At 38.3% G+C, this 21,108-nt stretch overlaps 1 protein-coding gene across 2 annotated transcripts in view; it reads right to left on the reverse strand.

Moving 5' to 3' along the window:
- LOC124555523 (mucin-5AC-like) overlaps positions 1–20,483 on the reverse strand; it is a gene marked incomplete in the record, with an annotated part of 160,311 nt that extends 139,828 nt beyond the window's left edge. For both annotated transcript variants that reach the window (XR_006968557.1, XM_047129474.1), the window contains 2 exon segments: positions 19,952–20,011; positions 20,174–20,483. Coding sequence is in view for 1 of the 2 variants with exons in the window: in XM_047129474.1 (XP_046985430.1) it covers positions 19,952–20,011; positions 20,174–20,261 (148 nt within the window).
- Positions 20,484–21,108: the final 625 nt, after the last annotated feature.

The raw sequence follows: 21,108 nt of genomic DNA on the forward strand, positions 1-21,108 counted from the left end.
TGCTATAATGTCAAAACATTCCAACTTTCATCTTCTGAATTTTTAAAACATCGTGTAACACCCTGTATACTGCCCATGAGTGATTCCTGTACGATAATCAGTCTTTACATATTTTGTGATTTTGGCTATGCAAAATGCCGTTATCACTTGAGGATGGTCCAGTCATGAGAAAATAATGACTTCCAACACTGCAGCTACACTGGAGTAATCATTTTATCATCTAAAATACATCAGTTACACTTTTCATTATGATAATTTGTTGTATCCTTATCAGCCCATTCTACTTGCAGTTTCTTGCTATGATTGTAACATCTTTGCAGCAGACACTTTTTTACAACAGAGTACAGTGTGTAACTCAAAAGTAAGTTTACTTCACCTGTTCTCACAGCCTCCACTAAAAGTGAGGCACTGTAAAGCCAGTTAATTTTGAGGATCATTCAGCATGATCTTCCAAAGTTTTAGGGCACAAAACTTTTCAAAAATCTCTAAAGGATATTTGTGCAACACTGGACTTTTTTTCTACCTCCAGCTGCCTACACCAAATAGGTGTGCACGCCTTATGACTCACTGTTTAAACCGCTGTCTGGCAGAAATTTACGAGTAGTTTTATACTTTTGGAACCTGAGCAGCATTCAACTATTGACAAACAAAAGTAACAGCAGAGTTTTTCTGCACTCCTATTTCTGTCCTCAATCTGTAGTCAGCAGACATGCACTCTATGTAGTGCCCCACTGCACAACCAACAGAACAGACTGTCCTTACAAACATTACAATCATTCATACGATTTGTTACATCAAGAGATGACTGAGAAGATCCATAAATACAGAGTAATCACTTTCTGTATTTTGACGAACAAAGTTATGACTTATGTAAGGTCGCCCCACTAGTGGTGAGGGGTCAGCTGCGAGTAGTCAGTTACTGTTCATCTAGTTTCAATTAACAGTAATTTTAATTAGGATCCTTTACTTTTCTGAATGACCAGCCCATTTGAAAAATCATATTTTATTTCAGATATGCCACCTACACATAGTGCAACAGGACATATATCTGGAAGCAATGTCACAGCTGAAATACCTTGAGCAAGCTGAGCCACGATCATTGTTAGCAAGCAGCTGTACATTCTCGCCATAAAAGCACATCCCTAATTACAAATTGGGTGCAGTATCCTTTGACAGACAAGGTGCCATGGTAATTCAAAGAGATTTACAATGTGAATATCACGCCTAAATTTTTAGAGGCAAGAGAGGTGTTGTCAAGGTAATATCTCCAAAGTATGAACCACTTTGTGCACATAATTTATTCAGTACTACTATGTGGTATAAAATGTGTAAATAATTAAGAATTACCTTTTCTTTTCTACACATATGGCCACATTTATTTATTCTCATCTAACATTCCTATAAAATTGTGATGAGGACAGGATGATATTATTTACTGAAGGGCAGAACAATCTGATTCATTTGTCTACCTGTCTACTAATTGCACTGCAAACATTTAATGATGGGTAGCATTCAAACCCAACTAATCAACTGAGACTCCTAACTGTTTTTTGTGGCTCTACAGCTCATTGTGAGCCTTAGCCTCCCACCATTTACCTCTGACTGTAACTACAGCTCTCCAGTTTGTATAACCAGATTTCCGGAGACCCTCGATGACTCCAACCTCCCACCTAATATTACGCCAAACACAATCTCTTTGTCTTCCTGCATTTCCTCATAGTACCTTTTTGCCTACTTCCACTTCACTCACCCATGCTGCATGTCCCGCCCATCTCAATCTGAGTGATTTCACTACTCTTCAGATAGGTCAGTCTTTATAAATGTTCTAAAACTAGTGATTGTATCTTTTCCTCCATATTCCTCTTTCACAAAATTCACCGATGATTCTTTGGAGAATCTTTCTTTCAAATGCATCCATCATTTCAGTACCTTCTTGCTGTTAGGGTTAAAGTTTCAGAGGCATGTGTGACCATTGGTCTTTTAAGTGTTCAGTAGATGTATCCATGATGATAAATAGTCGTTAGAGCACAATAAGCTCTATTGGCTGCTATTAGCCTGTTTGGTTTCATGGGAAATAATGTTTGAGTAAGTGATTGTCAAACTGAGATACTTTAACCTTTCCACTCTCTCAAAGGTGTTATTTCCCATTGTTATAGAGGCCAGCAAGTTTCCCTTGAATGCCTTTCCAACATCAATGTATTTTGTTTCCTGCTGGTTAATGTTTAATCCCATGTTCCTGCTAGTATGTTCAAGTGCAGCGAATGTGTCTTCCATTGACTTTCAGGTTCTTGCCAAAATATCCGTCACATGATTGAGTATCTGCACCCATTTATGGAAGATCATTCCCCCACTCAAAAGTTTTGAATCTCTAACCACCTTCTCTAGTGCAACAACAAAAAGGAGGCAGGTCAATGCATCTACTTGGCCCATGTCTCACTGCTATTCTCACTAACCTCTGCAATTTTCTAGGGATTTCCAGTTTAGATAGGGTATGTTGTAACCACTCTTTACCTACCGTATCATATGCAGCACTGAAGTCAATAAAAAGGTGATGTGTTCCAATCCCTAATTCCTAATTCCATCACCTTTCCTACAATTTGCCTTAAAGTATAGGTCTGATCTATATTTGACTTTCCTGCTAGAAATCCACATTGATATGCCCCACATACCTGAATAATTGGGAGGAGATTGTAAAATAGTATGTTGGAGAATATTTTATACCCAGGATAAGTAATGTGATCCTCCTTATAGTTAACACATTCTAACTGATCTCTCATTATATAAGGGACATATTATCCTTTTTTACCATTGTTGGCGCATTTTCTCCTCTTCCTGTACTGAAGCAGCCATGTTTATGAAGATCATTCCAGTTCACTGCCCGCTTGCTTAAATAGCTCAGCCGAAACAGTCTGTTCCTACTGCCTTGTTGCTTTTCAGTTTCTTCGCGGCAGCCCTCGTTTCTTCTAGGTTTGGTGGTTCTATGCAATCAGAGCCATTTTCCCTGTGTATCTCTGCTGGGTATCTTGATAATATTCAGGGATTGAGAAGTTCCTCAACGTGTCACTGCCACCTTTCACATCTCTCTTTCCCCTAACTTAAAATTTTTCCCAGCTTCACCTTTTATCAGGCATGTTTTATCACCAACAGATTTTTGTGCTTCTGTTATTTCTCTGTACAATTTCCCTGGCTCAGTCTTATACCTTAGCAGCTCAATTTCTCCCGTGTTTGCTTCCATGCACTCCTTCGGTGAGTCCTCCTTTCAATCCTCCATTTTTCCTCATCTTCCACCATCCTTATATGCTTTGTTCTTTTCTTCTATTGCTATTGCACATTCAGTACCCAACCACAGATATCTCATACCTTATTCACTTCCTAGCATTTCATTTGCTGATGTCTCGACAGAGTCTATCTATATTTCCCAAAGGTGTTCGACATTACTGCATTCTTCAGCAGTTTTGAGTACCCGCATTACCCTCTCCTGGTACTTTTCTCTAATTTCAGTTGATTCTAAGAGTGCTATATTATATTTAAACATACTGTTCCATGTTACTTGCACTGTATTGGAGATCTTAGCTCTCACTCATGCTGAGGCCTGAAAATGATCCCACTGGGTCAGAAATTTTCTCCACTCGGGGAGTACATTTGGAGCAAACCACCGGCTAGTCAAGTACTGAGCCAATATGCAAATCTGCAAAAATTTAATTAAAAAAAAAGTGGAGAACAGTTGCTGAAGGAATTTTTACACAATGTTGTTCTCAACATAAAATTTCCATTATTACCCAAGATCTTTAATTCTCTTCCCAACAAGCTCCATCCAGTCCCTCTCCAAGCAGCATAGTGTAGTATTAGTCCATACAAGTTTGAGAGTGTAAATGATTTTAGACGCTCCCATGTATTCTATCTACCCTCACATATAGCCTTAGTCTCTCAGAACTGGCTGCGCAAAAGTAACACCAATTTTAACGTGCAGTATAGCAGCGTATTAATTACAGCTGTACAGTATGAAGTAAAATCGGTGGACGACAAGTGGTGGGAGAAGAAAGTGAGAAGGATAATGGGATGAGGAGAGTGTGTGTGTGTGTGTGTGTGTGTGTGTGTGTGTGTGTGTGTGTGTGTGTGTGTGTGTGTGTGTGGGGGGGGGGGGGGGGGGGGGGGGGAAGAGAGAGAGAGAGAGAGAGAGAGAGAGAGAGAGAGAGAGAGAGAGAGAGAGAGAGAGGGAGGGAGGATGACATGGGTACAGCCTGAGGGTATCAGGAAGTGCGCACTTTTGTCATAAACAACCAAATGTGAGCTATACTTCATTCCACATGGACAATTCACCTTTTTATCTGTGTGTTTTCAAAACTCTCACTGAGGAGGTCTTAAATATATAGGGTAAAGTGACAGACTTCAATTACTTTCAAATAGATAATTTAGTTGATTCTGATGGAGCAACCTCAATTTTTGGTGTATCCGTATCTACACTTTGCAAGCAAACTTATACAAACTGCCACTTCACTATGTTAAAAAGCTTAGATCTTGACAAGACAGTCAATACTGTGTTACTGCTCCATCATTTTGAAAGTTCTGCCTTCATTTAGTGTCCCAGTTCTTGATTTTTCCATGAACATCATAAAATTCAGTTACTGTAGTAAGAAATGTTATTTCCTGGTGTGTCACTGTTGGACTCTCTCTTTTTTTTTTTGTTTACTGTAGATGTCTGATCACGAGTCAAAGTTCCTCTGCACGAGAATAAGTGTTTACATAATTCATCGAATGCTAACAAAGACTTAACAAAAACAGATTATATATGACAGTATATGCAAATGAACAACATTACAGCCGAAGTCTCTACGTCATTGCAAAGAATTACTATACAACAAAAGGAGCTTTCTAAAAGGCAGCCTTTCTACTGAAGGTTTACAAATCAGCAAATTATATTTCAATTTTGTAGGAAGCCTACAGTACAATCCAAAGTTAAGAAAATTTCATCCAACAGCAATATGAAGTTATTATTCAACAGCAATATTTATTCTGTCTAGTGCTCATGAAACAAATGTTGCAGTTCCTATTTAATGATTCCATAGACTTGGTGACTCAGTGGGTGACAGACTGCAAACGTATATGTCCAGGGTTCAATCCTCAGTTCACACAAGGATGTTCTTTGTGCTAGTAGCTTATTTTAACTACAGCAATGACTTGTTTATTTCAAAAATGTTGAGTTACAGCAGAATAAACTGTAGATAAGCTTATAAGTGGCTGTGTTAATCAACTCAAAGGTCAGAAACATTGTATTTGCAATAAGATCTAACTTAGTAAAGCATTTGTGTTTAAACCAGCCTTCTGGTTGACAGCTATACTTATCATGAAGCACTTATCAGATGATTAAGTTTATGCACGAGGATGCAATGTTGGTTCCAAGCTGCTTCAAAAATATAGTGCAATAAGTTCACAAAGAGATTGCAGAATGTTTTGAAGGTCCTTTCTGTGCTAAGGATATTCTTTGCGAATACACAAACTTACTACAAAATATGATACCACAGCAGTCAACAGAGTAAAACTAAGCAAAATAAACTGTCATTTCAGAGTTAGCAACAATGGATATTGTGATCACACTGAAGCCTGTAGCATTCACTTTAATACATTACCTCACTTCTTTTAACACTAGCAGCAAGGATACTGGCATCCAATTTTAAGTTTTTAAAGTGCTTTATACTAATTTGTAATATCTGCTTCTGAATACAAACAGGAAACTCAGAGCACCTTAAAGACACATTGCACAGTTGGCTAACACAAATGCATGGTGCAATGGTCCTTACTTTAAATTTCATTATACCCATAAGAGAGTTCCTACTCTTCCATGATTTAATAATTAATTCAATTTTCTTCTTGAGTGTTTCCTGTAATTGGACACAAAAATCTCCGAATATGAACTTTAAAAGTTCTGTACACACTGATCAGCCAGAACATTATGACCACCTACCTAATAGCCATTATGTCCATCTTTGTCACGGATAACAGCAGGGACTCGTCGTGGTATGGAAGCAATGAGGCCTTGGTACATTGCTGGAGGGAGTTGGCACGCACACACACGTACACACACGTTCACCAAATTCCCACAAATTCCAGGGAGGGGGCAATGAGATCTGACGCCACATTCAATCACATCCCAGATATGTCCAATCTGTTTCAGATCTGGCGAGTTGGGGTGCCAGTTAATCAACTGGAACTCGCCACTGTGTTCCTCAAACCACTCCATCACACTCCTGGCCTTGTGACACGGCGCATTATCTCACTGAAAAATGTCACTGTCATTGCGAAACATGACTGCCATGAAGGAGTTTACATTGTCAACAACCAGTGTACAACACTCCTTGGCTGTCATGGTGCCTTCTACGAGCTCAACTGGATCCATGTGAATGTTCCCCAGAGCATAGTGGAGCTACTGCCAACTTGTCTCCATCCCGTCATACAGGCCTGAAGGAACTGTTCCTCTGTAAGATGATGGATTCATGCCCTGCCATTGGTATGATGATGAAGGTATCGGGATTCATCAGGCCATGCAATGCTCTGCCACTGCCAACATCCAGTGCCGATGGTCTCATGCCCATTTGAGTCCTAGTTGGTGATGCTGAAGTGATAACAACAGCACACGCAGGGGTCGTTGGCTGTGGAGGCTCATAGTTCAGAGTATTCGATACACTGTGTGTTCTGACACTTCTACTCTGCCCAGCATTAAAGTCCGATGTTAGTTCCGCCACAGTTCGTCGCCTGTCCTGTTTTAACAACCTGCCCAGCCTACGGTGGCTGACATCTGTAATGACGGATGGCCACCCAACCCTATGTCGCCTGGACATGACTTCACCTTCATTTTGCCACGTGTTGAAGACACTCACCACAGCACTCTTCGAACACCTGATATGTCGTGCAGTTTTCGAAATGCCCGTGCCAAGTCGCCGGTACATTACAGTCTACCCTTGATCAAACTCAGACTGCACACCTTCCACATTCTACAAACAGACAGCATGCTCATTGCTCCTACGTGCACCGTAGGTGTGTGACTAGCAGTCATTCCTCACCAGGTGACACTGCTATCACCTGGACAGGTTTATGTCTATAGTAGGTCAGTGGTTATAATGTTCTGGCTGATCAGAATGTGTATGCCTGTATGGAATCTCTTTATCTGGATTGGTTTTGAGGGATATGCAAACTAATAGCTGCACATACTTACATGTACATTTTTAATCACTGCTATTTGTACTGCTTTTTGCTAAGTATGGTGACGCTGGGTTAGAGGACAAACGTTGCTGCTTGTAGTTTAATTTTTGGTGCACAGTTTACAACATGAAACCTTAACAAACTTTTTGAAGTTCAAGTATATCAATTGCTTTCAAATATGTGATACAAAGCAGTAGCATAATGTTTATATTTACTTCCTATAACATACTACAGTTGATTGAAGTATGATAATGGTTGACCATACACACTTTACCAAGTATAACACTTCTTTTCACTTCAGCTCCACAAAAAATTCTGTGAGATCATACAGAGTATACAATGGCGACGAATTACATTAATAGAAACCTGTCCCTTAATACAAGCTTTAAAAGATCTGGTAGTATGCAGCACCTTCTTTCACCTCAACGACAGTACTTACACTAGGTGTTACTGGAACGACTCTGATAATCTGCAAGTGATAGGGTCCACACTGTCAAGTTACCAGTCACCTGCACAGAGTCGCAGGTGGATAAAGAGATGCTAATAATAGGGCAGAAGGTTACAGTAAAGTTTATCAGTAAGAGAAAATGGCTAATGTGTCACAGCTATAAATGTCTTTTACATATAAATGTCTTTTACACTGGAATTACTTCCTCCATCTGCTGAAACAGTGCCCTTGGAGAGCAGGACGCATTTCTCATGGTTTCCGAACATAATCATACCAGACCAGTGTCAGATGCCAACATGTACTGTAAGTTTTCAGTTCAGTTCAGGTAACCTCTTCCTCAACTCAAGCCTTCAATTACAGTTTTTCTGCAGTTGTTATCCTTGCACCTCGTGACTCAACAAGCAATGTGACGTGTGAGAATGGCTTATGCGTCCCCACAGCAAGATGGTTGGGAACTGTAGTGTTACTTACCAGTCGTCCACCAATGGACTGAAAATATTCCCTCCATTGTCTTCCTACCAATCACTGTTAGAATCTGCAGTCGTTGACTGTGACCCCTGTTGCCAACAACAGTTTTTCCTCAAATCATGGTAGACATGGGATGCCCTTGACATGAAATGACCCTCTAAATGCAGTGCACCATTTTGCTCCTCCACAATCTGGCACCAATCAAATGTGCTGTTAGTATCTTACGTGCTCTACTACCACACTGATCAACAGAATGAGGCCCGAAGTCCACTCATCCCAAATCACGACTGCTCCATTTGTCGAAGTGACAGGAATGCACTCTCCTCCCCCACCCCCTTCCCACACACAGCTCATCTCTAACTCAGCTACTTACAAGTGCAAAATATCTTCCATTTAAAAAGCCCCTTTCTCATGTAAGATGTGCTGCCTCACCACCAGTGGTGAATTCTCAGGAAGCTTCAGTGGGCCCACAAAAGATAAACACAAAATGAGTGACTTAGCAGGTAGCACAAAAAATGTTTTATTGGTAACTGGACAAATGGAATTTCCTAACTGCGGACCACACATATTATGCAGGTGAAGCAGTATTTTTCCAACCACCTACCTTGTTGCAACTGCACAGTCACCCACCAACCCACCAAAAGCTTTACAACATGGATTTGAGCAATAGGAGATATTCAGTGACATGGAAATTTCAACTCCTGCAATTTACAATGACATCAAGACACTGCTGCAATGGATTTGTGAAATAGTCTAGAGGTGTGAAATAATGCTGGCAAAATGTAAGACCTTTAACAAATTACTTATAAAGGGGTTACAAACTACCATAAACTGAAAGCTGGGCAACATGCTGAGCTGGAAATTTATTTAATAAATACAGTCAATTACAACTGCATCAATTAAACCTGGTCCACACGCACCAATCTGTCTGCGCAGACATCGGCGCAGATGTCTGTACGTGCAAAAGATCGCTGCAAATGTGGTGGGTTCACACGACACAAACCCCAATCTACTACTCGCCCGCCATCTGTCTGTGTAGAAAAGAAATATCAGTGGCAAGTGATTACACTCCCTGTAAACGTCAAAAATTTAATTCAGTTATTTTGAAATATAAAATGGAGGAAATGTGGTAGACAGTGGCTGCTAAAGCGAAAGCAGTTTTCTCACGTAGATTTACTGCGAGAGTTGCAGGGCGAGCCTAAGAAAGCCAAGCAGATCAAAATACCATAAAGTTGGCTGGTATACTTTATCTACTCCTACACCAGATCATCTAGATTTCTGAACTTTGGATAACTCTTTTCGGTTTGCAATGAATTTATTTATTTTATTACTGTTTCTCTGTTTGCCAAGGCGTCAATTGCCCGCGATTTTTCAATTAGAGCATTGTATGTTGCTGCCTTTTTGTCTCGGTCACAAACATGGGTGGTTTCTATATATGTCAATGAATTCACTTACAAACTCTCGAGAACACTGATGAGTATCAGCCATTTTAATGCCCTGTGTGCACAAATACAAACACTAGTCTGAGCAAATAGCTGTTTCGCGCCAGATTTGCGGCGATCTCTTGTCCACATGCTCCAACTTGTCTGCGCAGATGTGGTTTGAACCCACAGATTTGAGAGGTTTCACTCAAACCTCCAACTCCAACTTCCAGGTTTGCACACACCTCAGGTTGGTGCAAATCTTCTGTCCACACGCAATGATCTGTCTGCGCGCATGTGATGTGCGCAGACATTTGCACAGACAGATCGTTGCGTGTGGACGGGCCTTTACCATGTAGACTGACAATTGAAGCAAACTAGAAATTGTGAACATAATGAAAGAAGAGAATTTTATGCATATGATGCATAATCTTCCCACAGCCACCTTAACAAAATGTTACTGCATATAGTCACTCACTGGGTACGTTAAAGAAAAGCTACAATTTTTAATCACATAAATCAGCAGAGAGAAAAGCCATGAATATCAGGTTATAGCCTGTAAAAAAATGGTGTTCTGACAGCACACTATATTATAAATGCAACAGATCTGTTGCTGATGAATTTGAAATGTTTTTGGTCTTTTGTGGCAACTTACAAAGAAAAAAAGGAATCTGCCTCAATGGAATGCCCAGCAAAGGTAGTAGTGATTTCTCTCATGCCAACACTGACAGGACAGAAATGAACTGCATGTCCTCAATCTATTCCAAACTTCCATTGCCTAAGAAGTTTATGAAAACTGCTGTGCGAGTATACCCATGACCACACATAATGGGGGTTCAATATCTAACTTGTCTGAGACAATTTAATCATCAAACAATCAAAGGAAACTATATGACAATTACCTTTAGGCAATTCTTGTTGACCATATGTAATCCTTTTCTGCTTGACATGGAACTTTTTTTTTTTTGTTCCTTATTAAATGATCAGCAAACCTGAGCCTCTGAATACACAAATACTAAAACTAATACAAACCATTTTCACAAGGATGCATTTCTTAACAGTATGTACAGCAGAATATTCCACTTTTTACACATTTAGGTTGGGACCCATGATGCCACTGAGCTTGAAAACAGGCATCAAGAAGTCCGATAAACTCGGTAACATCTACCTTTGAAAACTGTTTCTGCTGTTGCTAATGTATTTACATCTCAGATATTGGACATAAATGAAATAACGTATGTTCCAGAAGCCAACTGTGTTGAAGATTAGATGAAGCTGAAATGCAAATTTCAACCTGCGCCTTTCAGTAAAGTCCTCGACACTGTAAGCTTTATCATGATATGTTTAACTGTCTTATAAACTGTTAAATTTAATCACATAGAAAGCTACGCTAAAATCCCAAAACAAACTGAAGTGGAAGAGACTTTGTAAATATTTTTAAATATTTGTTGTTTCTTTGGTCCCAAGAAAATAGTTCCTACTTTACAGCAGAAATGAATTAAATATTAAAATTTCTTCTTGGAGCATCTGGAATGACTTTCACAACTGCAAATTCATGTTTACATATTACACAAGGTGCGCGTCACGAAGCCGAAAATTCCCTCTCTGCTCAATACATGCTTCAACTAGCGGCCCTAGAAGCAAGTTGACAAGATTTTACCGCAATTGAAAGCTCAATTATACAACAATATAAGTATGCAGTCTTAAGACCTTACACTTAATACAGAAAGGACCTTACTTTGTCCACACTTTTCATTACTCACAGATGTATTGCTGTAAGCAGTTTTGCTTTAAAAACCTATATTATTGCTGGTATGACATTTGACTTTTTACCTTTAACACAAATGTAAACACCATATAGGTAATCATTTTCATAATGACTTTCTTCTCCTGTTGATGTTTTCATTTATGGTGAAAACTATTGCCAATCTAAGTAACAGGTCCAAGAAACTCACTGAAAAACAGATTTGAAATATGACGAAGACAGCAGTATTTGGTATTTGCTACGAACTCAACGTTTGTCTCAGAGAGAGAGTGAGAGAGAGAGAGAGAGAGAGAGAGAGAGAGAGAGAGAGAGAGAGCGACCAGGCAAAAGTTCCAGTTTGGCTCAAATAACCATCTCTGCCCCACAATCTCTGAGCAAAATAGTCTTGTTAATGAGAATTATTTGATTGTAACTGTCACATAAAGACAAATATACATGCTGTAGGCAAGTAATTTATTTAATTCAATTTACAGTTTACATTATTTAATACAATTTCCATTCAGAAGAATTACTATAATGAATATGTTACTCATAATGGAGTTAACAATGAAATGAGCCTTCCACAGATTAAAATTTTAAGCTGGATCAAGATACACCTTTTGTTAACATTCTTACTGACTGCTGATGGGCACATCACAGCTCAAGTGAATACTTAGATGTGTCAGTCCCCATCGTCTAAAATTTACGTAAGTACAATCGAAAAAATACCACTCACAAAAGGCAAGGGTCACATTATACACAGTTTTAGTGTGTCACTAAGTTCCATCACAGTATGCTCTCCAACGAAGGAATTCGACAACCTTTATGCTCCATCTCAGATATTAATAGACATTCTTTTTCCCATTCTTTTTCTAATTGTGAAGAGTAGAAGGGAATTTGTATCATTTGGAATGTAGGAGAGAACTACTGACAAATTTGAGTCTAAGACAAGTTTGTATACCTCAGTAATACTATTGTGAATTGTACGAATCCAGCTACAAGTAATCAGTTCAAGACAAATTTTCGAGTGTGAAGAAACTTCAATAACTTTGAACATATAAATACCAATGGCTCACAAGTTTATTTGATGTTCAACATATACAACTGCTTGCATACCGAGTGACCTCTGCAATTATTACAATTACTCAATCTTCCAAAGACTCCCCTCTTTCACCACATCAATTATTTTTAATGATTGTCTTCAAAGTATTGGGTGATGTTTCCAGTTTGTGCACAATATTTTGACAGACAAACTGGTCATCTTCAGGTGCTGAGAGTTCTGACGTTATATGTACTTGTTGCCTGAACTCCGACCAAGCTGAACTATAGTTGACCTCATGCCACTATTTTTTTTAGCAGAACCTATCCAACTTTTACAATATCATCAATACTTCACAGTCCAGTTGGAGTCCAAGTAACTAACAGTACCTGAGGAAGATAATTGTGCCAGTAGTCAAAATACTATTCTGCTGAATACCTGGAAGCCAACCATTTATCGGTCACTCTGAGAAAAGTTGAGAATCACCAATTCATGACAATAACATGTAATAAATAAACTAATAATCACTGTTCATAGACTTTAACTGTTCATTTCACGTTTTGGTTATTCTTTTCTTTCCCGATGCTTTTTTAAATGCACATATATTGTGTTGGTTGGCAATTCTGTGAACTGTTAGGCATTCTATTTACTTAAAATGAGACATCCAAATAGTTTTTGGTGTGTAAATTTTATAACAGACAACAGTGCTTTTAGCACTGAGCATTTACAAATGTTAGGATTCATTGAAGATACAGCCAATTGATACCTATACTGTATCTTTTGTGTGTGTGTGTGTGTGTGTGTGTGTGTGTGTGTGTGTGTGTGTGTGAGAGAGAGAGAGAGAGAGGAGAGAGAGAGAGAGAGAGAGAGAGAGAGAGAGAGAGAGAGAGGGGGGGGGGGGGGGGGGGGAGATAACATGCAGATTAAAGAATTTCAGGTTATATGCATGTCTAGAAACATTTGGTACTCTAATAAGCTTTGTGTGGTTTGGCCTACTTGGCAGACCCATCCATGTGGAAATTTAGGTGTTTACTGCAACTGCAAAGCAAATACAACAAAACTGTTGGAGGGCTACACTTTCAGGCAACCCACACAGATCAAGAAACGGTGTGTCTCATATTTCCCTCACAAAGAAACATACATGTAAAGGAATTTAACTGAAAAGTTGTTAAATTCAATATTATATCACAGGCACACACACACGTTGCACTTCCCCACCGAGAAACAATGTTCTGTATATCAAGAACAGAACACGAAATTACAAAGACAGAAATGGACAAAATTGAGGATTCCAGATTCCAAGAGTAAAAATGTGATTCAAGAAACCATCACTAAATTTAGACAGTGATTCACAATGTTCCTGATTGCAGACTCTCACCAGGAATTCATTTTCTTGTTAAATACAAGTTAACTGAAATTTTGTTACCATATGGCTTCACATGTCAGTAAGCTTCACCTTACCTTAAAGATTTTCTTACCATAACACCATATGCCACAGCAATGAATAATCTGAGAATTAAGTGATACTTGGCAGAAATCTGCAATGAACTAGTAACTGAAAAACAACAAATTAAACTTTTAACACCTTCAGATGCCTAGAACATAAAATATTTTGCGAATTAAACTTTCGTAGTATGCTGCTAGTCTAAGTTACTCAACTGAGAGTACCACTTACAAAATTACAACTTTATGAGAGTCAATGCAAATTACCCAGATTATCTTGAATTAGACCGTTTCCAATATTAAATACATGGTCCCTTAACTATTTCTAACACTAAATGACAATCTTACAATGAAGACTGGGTAAATTTAACCAGACGCATCACTGATCACTTCACACAGCAAACCACAGGGATTTCACATCAACTGAATAGATGCTTCACTTAAAATCATCATCACTGAAACAGATATGCCCAGACAGAGTTGGTCACTACACCAAACCATCTGACAAAAGCAATGCATGCATTTTCTACTGAGGCCATCACCACCTGTCATTTTTATTATTTATGTTCCATTTCAGACTGGTTATTTAAAGTGAGGAGCTACCAATCTATCTTGAACACAAATTTTACAGAAATTAAAAACACAATACATCATCTACAAATAAATTTTTACCAAATTTAGCTGCAAATGAACTTTCACACTTATCCATTCCTATGTAGACACAGAAAAAGACAACTAACTATACAGAAATATGGGAAAGCCACACAAGCAGATGAAAGGTGCAGTTTCATGTATATATATATATATATACACACACACACACACACACACACACACACACACACACACACACTAAAAACCAACAGATATTCCTTTATTATTAGAGGCTTGGCAAATCTAGAGGCTGACCTGAAGACAATCACATACAATGTTACCAAATTAGTCTGGAAAACACCTCAATATCAAATTATAGCACTTTCAACAAACTGTCCAACACAACATACATGAACAAGGAGACTGCTATTCTCTCCAAATGGAGAATTTTGCCCAAAAGCTACACAATTGTCTGGCTAGTATGTTCCTGTCTGCTACTTGGAGAGTTGCAGCTTATTCACATACATTCCATCTATCAAGATGAAGTGGAGCAAACGCATGTATCTGGTAGTAGAGAAACAAATGCCAGAGAGGTTCATAGGGTAAAGTGACCCAAGTATGACAGAAAATTACTTTTAAGGAATAGAGCACTTGTTAGGAAAAAACTGTATATGTTAGAGAGCATAAGCTGCTTTAGCACTGCATTTAATTCTTTAAAAGTTCACAAATACAAAAAAAAACCTTGATATTCTTATGTACACTGAAGATACAAAGTCGAGGTCTTAATAATGAGAAAGACTCCCATATACCTTTTTTTCTGTGATATTTATGGCATGAAATGTATATCAGAGTGAACTAAAAAATATTTTTTTCCTATTTTTAGTAACGAAGTCAACCAACAATGTTTAGTAAATGTTTTCAATTATACTAAATGCACTTATACCAATACAAAAATAAGACATACATGAAAGAGAACTTTGTGAAGATCAACAGGACAAGTCAACAAGATTTCTCATTTGATATTTGCCACTCCAGTAGCAAGATGAGGGATTGGCAATTTCCGTATTACGCCACTCTTTATTAATAGAGAAAGGTCTTTTTCGTTTAATTTTAAAATATTCAAGGAGATATCAGAATCTGTCTCCTCAGTTGCCTTTCCTCTTCACAGACGTTAACAATAAGGGCTGGTGGGCTGGCGGACGGGCTGGCCAACCCCCACCCACATCCAACTAGGTGAGGACTAAGTTGGTACCCACACCCCACTTTACATCAAAAGCCTATAAACATTCAGAAAATGTTCTCACACTTGAGCACGAGATTTACTGTAGATTCAAACAGGTGGGTTACACACATTCTGTGCCAAGGAGAGTGGTGGTGCCAGGAGGGTTATCCAGCACCAACTGTCACTAACACTTCCAGAACCCATATAACAATGCCAACCCGATAGTGGAACGGGGAAAGTCAGAGAAGAACATTCAGAGAGATTACATACTACAGCATTACTCATTACTGTACCTATATCACATAAGTCTTTTTCAGTACCATTACATTTCCTTGACAGAAAAACAATCACCTCCCCCTCTACCAAAATTTGACTTTAAAATTATCTCTACAGCAGGACCTACAAAATCTACTAAACAGTCTAGTCTTCAGATTTCATCAATAAGGTAAGGATGTGTTTCTTTATTGCTTAATATCTGAACAATTTCCCTGAAAACAATGAAACCTGCCAGTATCAATCTAATGTTACATCTACGTTTTCATATAAATTATTTATCCAACATAAAATGGGACTTATTTCAGTTGATGCCAAAACAAGTGCACACATAACTGTGTATTTCTAGTTATAACAGGAATACTGAAGCCACTGCACATTGCACACTTTACTCAATTGGAGCACCAGAAACAAAGTGCCACATACGGAGGTGATAATCACATTGAATATTCGAAGCCCTCAGTATCAATTACTGCACATTCTCATTTTTGCCTTTCCTACTGAAAGTGCAACAGTATCATTTCAACATGTGTAAAACATTCCTCCTCCCCCTCCCCCCCCCCCCCCCTCTCTCTCTCTCTCTCTCTCTCTCTCTCTCTCTCTCTCTCTCTCACACACACACACACACACACACACACACACACACAATTTCATTAAGGCATATCTACAATAAATGTTGTCAACTGATAAAAATGTTAAATTTAATCTCTTGCTGAACAGCAGGAAACCCATTACAATTGAAAGCCACTACTTCAAGTAGTATTTTCACTTATGGCTTGTGATCATCAGCCCAAAGACTGGTCTGATGCAGCTTTGCATCCAAGCATATCCTATGCAAGTCAAAACTTCTCTGTAATTACTGCAGCCTACATCCACCTGAACCTGCTTACTCCAGCCAAATCTTTACAATCTCTTACAGTTTTAAACCCGTCCTCTTTCCATTAAACTAACAATTTCTTGAGGCCTTAGGAGATGTCCTATTAACCTATACCTTCTTTTAATCAAGTTCTGCCATGAATTTCCCTTCTCTCAAATTCTTGGCTAAATGCGCGCAAGATGTTAATCAACAAAGATTGCGCACGTTGGCAACAATTATACTAAAGTGTGCAGTGCAATAAAAAGTACCCTCTGCCATACATTTTAAAACATTTCTCAAGACATTGGTTCTGTACACATTTTATTAAGAGTGTTACATGAGCTGTAACCTTTGACCAGCGACAGGAAACGTGAAACAAACACAAACTGTATAGCGACTGTAAGCCGCCACCCCCCCCCCCCCCCACTGGCTTCCAACCCAATTTATACCTCGGGCTGAGTTACAGATCGATCTGTCACCACAACTAAGTCCCCCTCACCCCCCCTCAACTTCATACTCCATGGCTTCATCAGCTAACAACAAAACTGTGAACATCCACACGATAAAGTGATGCGATATGAGCCATTAACATTTCACATCACTGGCCAATGCTGACAATGTATCTAACATTCCTCTTGACCCTAAGGTAAGAGTTTTATAATTTTCCTTATCCTGCAGTTCATGCCTTGCTATTGATCCAAAAGGCCTCGTCACTGACAATTATATAGCATACAGCTGACACTAAACAACTGCAAATAATTACATTTCATATAATGGAAATTTTAACACGAATAACAAATTTGTGGAAATATTAAAACATCTTGGTAGAAACTACTGTGCAAATCAGAACGAAGATTTATACTACCATAACAAAAATACAAGGCCTGTCAAGTAACTGCCTCACAGTATGATTACTGTCATAGGATGGAGGCCATAGAAATGGGTCAATATGCGCCGAACAATTTATTTGCATGAACAACCCAGCATCCACCGAGCAGCCCTTTCTTCCAATACTGATAGGGAAACACATACAATATGTATGTTTTTGAATAGAGTCCGCCTTTAGCAAAACATTTGTTTTTTAACCCAAACCTGTTTCACTGCAGTTGCAGCATCTTCAGTGGGCTTTTTATTTTCCATCTGTTAAAGAATGTTCTTTGCTGTTTGTATACATGTAGTTATTAGTTTTTAAATTGTAATTACAGATATTTGAAAAAATACATAAATTATGAATTCATACCTTTTTACCACATATTGTGGTTTTTCTGATGTGTTGTGTTTCTACAGTGCATAGTTTGTCATGGGATAAATGGTTGCAGATGACAAACTGTGCAAAACAATGGTCACTGTAGAAACACAACACATCAGAAAAACCACACCAAGTGGTAAAAAGGTATGAATTCGTAATCTGTTTTAAAATATATGTAATTACAATTAAAAAACTAATAGCTACGTGTATACAAACAGCAAAGAACACCCTTTATCTTTAAAAGATGGAAAATAAAGGCCCACTGAAGATGCTGCAACTGCAGTGGAACATGTTTGGGTTAAAAAAAGAGAAAATGTGTTTTGCTAAAGGCAGACACTATCTAAAAACATACATATTGTTAAAGCAAACACGGAAGAAAAGAGCTTCAACCCCAAGAAAACACATACAGTTATTATGTAACTTGACCGCTCCAAACATCACTCTCATAAGGATTACTCTAGATGTCCTAAGGCTATCCTCTGCTTCAAGTAAGTTCTTTAGTTCACTTTACCCACATCTTAAACAACCATCTGTTTCCCATATTTTAGCCCCAAGAACAGATAAATAGTTTATACTAAAAGGATTCTGAAAATGATTGTTGTATGGTAGTTATAGGCCTATTTTACAAGACATTATCATTTAACATATCCCAGCACTGCTGACTTTTCTCAGGCCATTATCAATTTAGAATGACAAAGTTTCACAACTAGCACCATTATGCGTATCTAGTATATGTGCTAAACATTCCACATCACATGACATAACAAATATCATAACAGAAAAAAAACTCTTCTTATAAGCATGTAGGAGGGATGTTAGAATAACACTTTGGCATAATTCCAGTAGCACAAATAACTGTAACATGATTACAAATTTGCAGCAAAACACTGGCCATCAAATTACAAAATTGGCAGCAGAAACACACATTTAGAATACATACCCAATACACTAAAAAACCATGCACAACACCTCTTCATATTTTAACTTTAAACACTACTAACACCAACACTACTAACATGAACCATCTATTCACACGAGACACTTTACTTTCATCATATCAATAATGCATTAAACTTCGAAAAACTTTGCATTGGCAGTCATTCACACAGTTTACATTTACATCACCACACATACATACATAAATTTATTTGGACTGCAACAGAAGTACAAATTTTAGAACTGCAAATGACATAATGAAACAAAACTGTCTCACATTTGTAAAACCAATTTCAAAACTAACCATGGGCTAAATCTCACAGCTCTCAGAAATGAGAAACAAGCTGCTTAAGTTACTCCCACAAACAATGTCAATCACCCCCTCCTCCCTCCCCCCCCTAAACACTTATTTTCTACACACATCTTTACCACGGCTCAATACAAACATTTGCTGATAATCTACAACACCGAGAAATAATTTCTCAATTTAAACATTAAACACCTTCGGCTGACGCCGTACACATAATTGAATTGCACGAAACTTTAAAAAAAAATTTCGATGAAAATACGGCCTATTTAGAATTAAATGGTTCAAACATGTCACGTTTAAATTAACGAAACCTGTACCAAAACTGATATTACTGTCCTGCATTACATAAAATGCCCAAAGCGCACTCAAAATAGGTGACTCGTAATCTTTGCCTGAAGCAGTTAACCGACAGAAAGCTACACAGAAAGAAATACTATCAAGGCACATACAATACTTCTGGCTTCAGAACAGTAAAATACATTAATCATCCCTCGGACTCTGTTACACCCAAACTGATACTAAAACTTTCAGGTACTGTAAATAACAAATTTCGAGTTCCTACTTCCTCCAGTGACATTCACCGAATCGTTGATTTTAATATAAATTACTTCCCACCACACTTGGTATTACCCAACAGAACAATAAACAAACACAATGGGCGGATCATTAGTTATGGAGCACAAGTTAACACACTATGTCAAAGCACAACCTGTTACAACACACACTGAACAGACAAAATTAGTTGCATTACCTTCCTTCGGAAGCCGCATACAGTCTCCTGATGGTCTTGAAGGAGTTTCTTCCTCATCACCTGCGACAACATTTTTAATGATGTTAAATAAACGTAAACAAGGTCTCAACACACTGCATTACTACTACCGATCTGTCTTCTAAGCGCACTTCTTATAGACACATTCCCAAACAGTTATTTTTGCCTATATACGTCAGTCAGCACTAGGGTTATTCAACTTACTCGAAACTTGTCCATCCTTAATGTGTTCGTACCATTCTGTCCATGATTTCTCGAGAAAAGCACCAAACGGACTTTCCTCGGTAGCCATTTTCACAGCAGTAGTTGCTTACTGTGACGTCAGTGTTTGACGTTTGTACCTTTAATTTCCAAAAGCAATACAAAGACTGGCAAGCATGACATTATTTACTATCTTACATTTCACACTTATTAATAACAATCAGGAGATAGTGTCAAACGTGAAACTGATTATTTATTCATAGCTAAAAAGGAACTTCCAAAGCGGAACAACAAATTTCATCTGTTCTCCAGTCACGGAGTACATGTGATGAAAATATCGTTGCCTTCTTGATATAAAGAAAGTACAGAAAGCATGGTCACAGATGCTCAGAAATTAGTAAATTATGCATGGGCGTATGACGTACCTCCATGAAATTATGGAAATATTCTTACAGTTTCGTCTGTGCCATTCAATGAAGAAAGTCACAGACATTATTGACGGGAGTAATATTTTTTTGCGTGTCAGAGCTTTAAAGCTTATTTACATCAAGTATGACGATCTACCACATAACATACATGCCCAGTGAGAAAGTCCCGTTTGGGAAAAAAAACGTAAAAAACGTCTTTTCAAACCAAAATTTATTTTTACAATGAAGAGCATTTCTTATACTATTTTCTACGTAGTTATCAACATAGTTCGGAGATTTTTCATAGCGGGTAACCAACTTTTCTATGCCCTCTTCACAGAAAGATGTCGTCAGTGAAGACAGCCACAGCTGAACACCTTTTCTTGCATCGGTTTGTGCTTGTTGAGTTCCTGGGAAGTGGGAAGTGGCAACAGGTAAAAGGGGGAACAGGCAAAGGAGAGCATCAGACAGCTTTGTGATAAATCTTGAAAATAGATTTGAGTTGTTGCCTCAGCCAGAATCGGATGAGCC

The sequence above is a fragment of the Schistocerca americana genome, chromosome X, assembly GCF_021461395.2.
Source record: "Schistocerca americana isolate TAMUIC-IGC-003095 chromosome X, iqSchAmer2.1, whole genome shotgun sequence".
Lineage (NCBI taxonomy): Eukaryota > Metazoa > Arthropoda > Insecta > Orthoptera > Acrididae > Schistocerca > Schistocerca americana.